Raw genomic sequence first — 2341 nt, 5'->3', positions numbered from 1 at the left:
TCCACAGGAGTGTGAGGTTCATCACCCCTCTGAGTGCTTTCGAACGCTCACGCCTTAGCCTGTGAGACAGCGACAGGCTTTGAATTCATCTCAACTTCTGAACTGCCTTAAGGCACTTTGGTTAAATGTCCTCGACGACCATCACCCTACCAGGCCAGTGAAACCTGCAGCTGGTCTTTCTGCAACGACTTGGAAGGACACCCACGGCTCACGGTGTCTTGAGTTCCTGGGTGGGAGGCAAGCCCTGCTAAGAGAACTTCTCCGCTGACTTCGCTTACAGGCTAATGGCGTTCTTCACAGCCCTTGCAGACTTGCAGGACAAGTGTGCCTGTTTCCTTTGCTTCGATCTCTTTAAAAATGCCGTGACCATTCCCTGTGGGCACAACTTCTGCCGGTCCTGCATCTGTTTGTTCTGGAAAGGTCTAAATGACACCTTCCCCTGCCCTGTCTGCCAGATTAGCTTTCCACAGAGAAGATTCTACAAGAACACCCAGATCCAGAACTTGGTCGATATCACTAAAGACCTGCAGAGGACACAGAGGAAGCGTAGGAGGCAGGAAAAATGCACTGTGTGTCAGAAGCACAATCAGCCTCTGGCCCTGTTCTGTGTGCAGGATCTGGAAGTCTTATGTATCCAGTGTAGCTTCTCTAAAGAACACCGGACACATTACACCTGGGCTGTGAAGAGAGCCGCCTCTCGACACAGGAGAATTCTAGAAGGCCACATTGAGCCTTTGCAGTACAAAGTGAAAGTAACTGAAAAAGCACTGACTCAGCAGCACAGAAGAGCTCTTGAACTAAGGAAGAAGTTCAGGTATTATAAAAACAAAGAGATAAGTGTTGAATTTGAGCAAGTCAAACTGTTTCTGCAGAATGAGCATGAGGCACTTCTAAACAAGATACGTATTGAGGAGTTGGTGGCTTTGTCAGAACTGAAGAAATATGTTGGGGCCCTGTCAGACCATATTTCCACATTAGAAGATCTGTTGAAGAAAGCAGAGGCCGAGGATGTTCAGTCAGATGTCACACTCCTGACATGTGTTCCGAGAACCTACCACAGCTTCAAACACCTGAGGCGCCCCGAACCCTGGTCATTCAGGGCAAAGCAATATGGTCTCAGTCTCCCTCCGCAGTATTCTGGCCTGGACAGAATCATCAAGCAATTTCAAATAGATGTGACTTTTGATCTTGACACAGCACACCCTCAGCTTGTTATTTCTAAGGACAGGAAATCTGTGTTTTATGGAGAAGCAAGACAAGAAGGATGTGTTCCTGTTAGCCCTCGGAGATTTTGCCTCTGGCCTGCTCTCCTGGGGTGTCAAGGATTTCATTCGGGTCGTTGTTACTGGGAGGTAAAAGTGGGAAACAAGCCCATGTGGACACTGGGGGTGTGTCAAGACTGCCTTCCTGGGGACTGGAGCAATCAGCCCTCGGTTGCTGAGGGCTTCTGGGCAATTGGGAGACACAGTGAGAGTGGCTATGTCACGTATGGGCCTAAAAGAACAGAGCTTCTCCCAGTGGTTCAGCCCAGCGCCATCGGCATCTTTTTGGATTATGAATTGGGTGAGCTCTCCTTCTATAATATGAACGACAGGTCTCTTCTCTACACTTTCAGTAATTCTTTTACCAGCACCATTTGGCCTTATTTCTGTACAGAAACAGATTCTGAACCTCTTAAAATCTCGGGCATAGTACGGACGAAGGGTCTTAGTTCTTAAGTTAATTTAGCCAGTATATTTAAGCTCTTAAGTAAACAAAATGAACAAAAACACATCTTCTAAATTTAGCCACTGAAAACCAGACTGCATTGTTCTGTTGTTTTCAGTAACTCTAAGAGACATGGTGGTTGCCACAAGTATGACACACACCTGCCCATCAAAGCACGTGGGAGATTGAAGTAGCCACAGGAAGACAGACAACAGGAAGCCAGGACCAGCCTAGGACCTGTCAGCTTCCTAGAAGTATTAGAATGAGTTAGTTGTCGTCTTTTTTTAACTTTTTTTTTTCTAAGATCAGGCTGTCTGAAGTACATGGCTAGACCTCCCTTTTTACTTTTTGGTATGTGTATATGATGTGTATGTGTGTGTGTGTGTGTTCTTGTGTGGGAGGATGGGCAAGGACGTGCTGCAGTGCATATGTAGAGTGGAGAGCACCACTTGTTTGAGGTGTGTGTGAGGGTCTCTCGTTGGTGAGTTTCTGGGAATCCTGTCTGCCTCCTATCTCCCGGGATTACAGATTCACATTACTGGCTGACACTATGTCAGCTCTGGGGATCAGAGCGAGCACCATTCTCACTGGGCCATCTCCCTAGCCTTCTGTCTCATTTTGTCTGTTTTGGAGA

At 47.1% G+C, this 2341-nt stretch overlaps 1 protein-coding gene across 1 annotated transcript; it reads left to right on the top strand.

Annotated features, from left to right (window-relative positions):
- The first annotated feature begins 284 nt into the window (after nt 1-284).
- Nucleotides 285-1718, top strand: Trim60 (tripartite motif containing 60). Its single transcript, XM_059244467.1, has one exon. The coding sequence runs from the start codon at nt 285-287 to the stop codon at nt 1716-1718; it is 1434 nt and encodes a 477-aa protein (XP_059100450.1).
- Nucleotides 1719-2341: the final 623 nt, after the last annotated feature.

Source organism: Peromyscus eremicus, chromosome 17 (genome assembly GCF_949786415.1).
Source record: "Peromyscus eremicus chromosome 17, PerEre_H2_v1, whole genome shotgun sequence".
Taxonomy (NCBI): Eukaryota; Metazoa; Chordata; class Mammalia; order Rodentia; family Cricetidae; genus Peromyscus; species Peromyscus eremicus.
The sequence above is the reverse complement of the archived record's forward strand: the minus strand, read 5'-3'. Positions and strand labels throughout refer to the sequence as shown.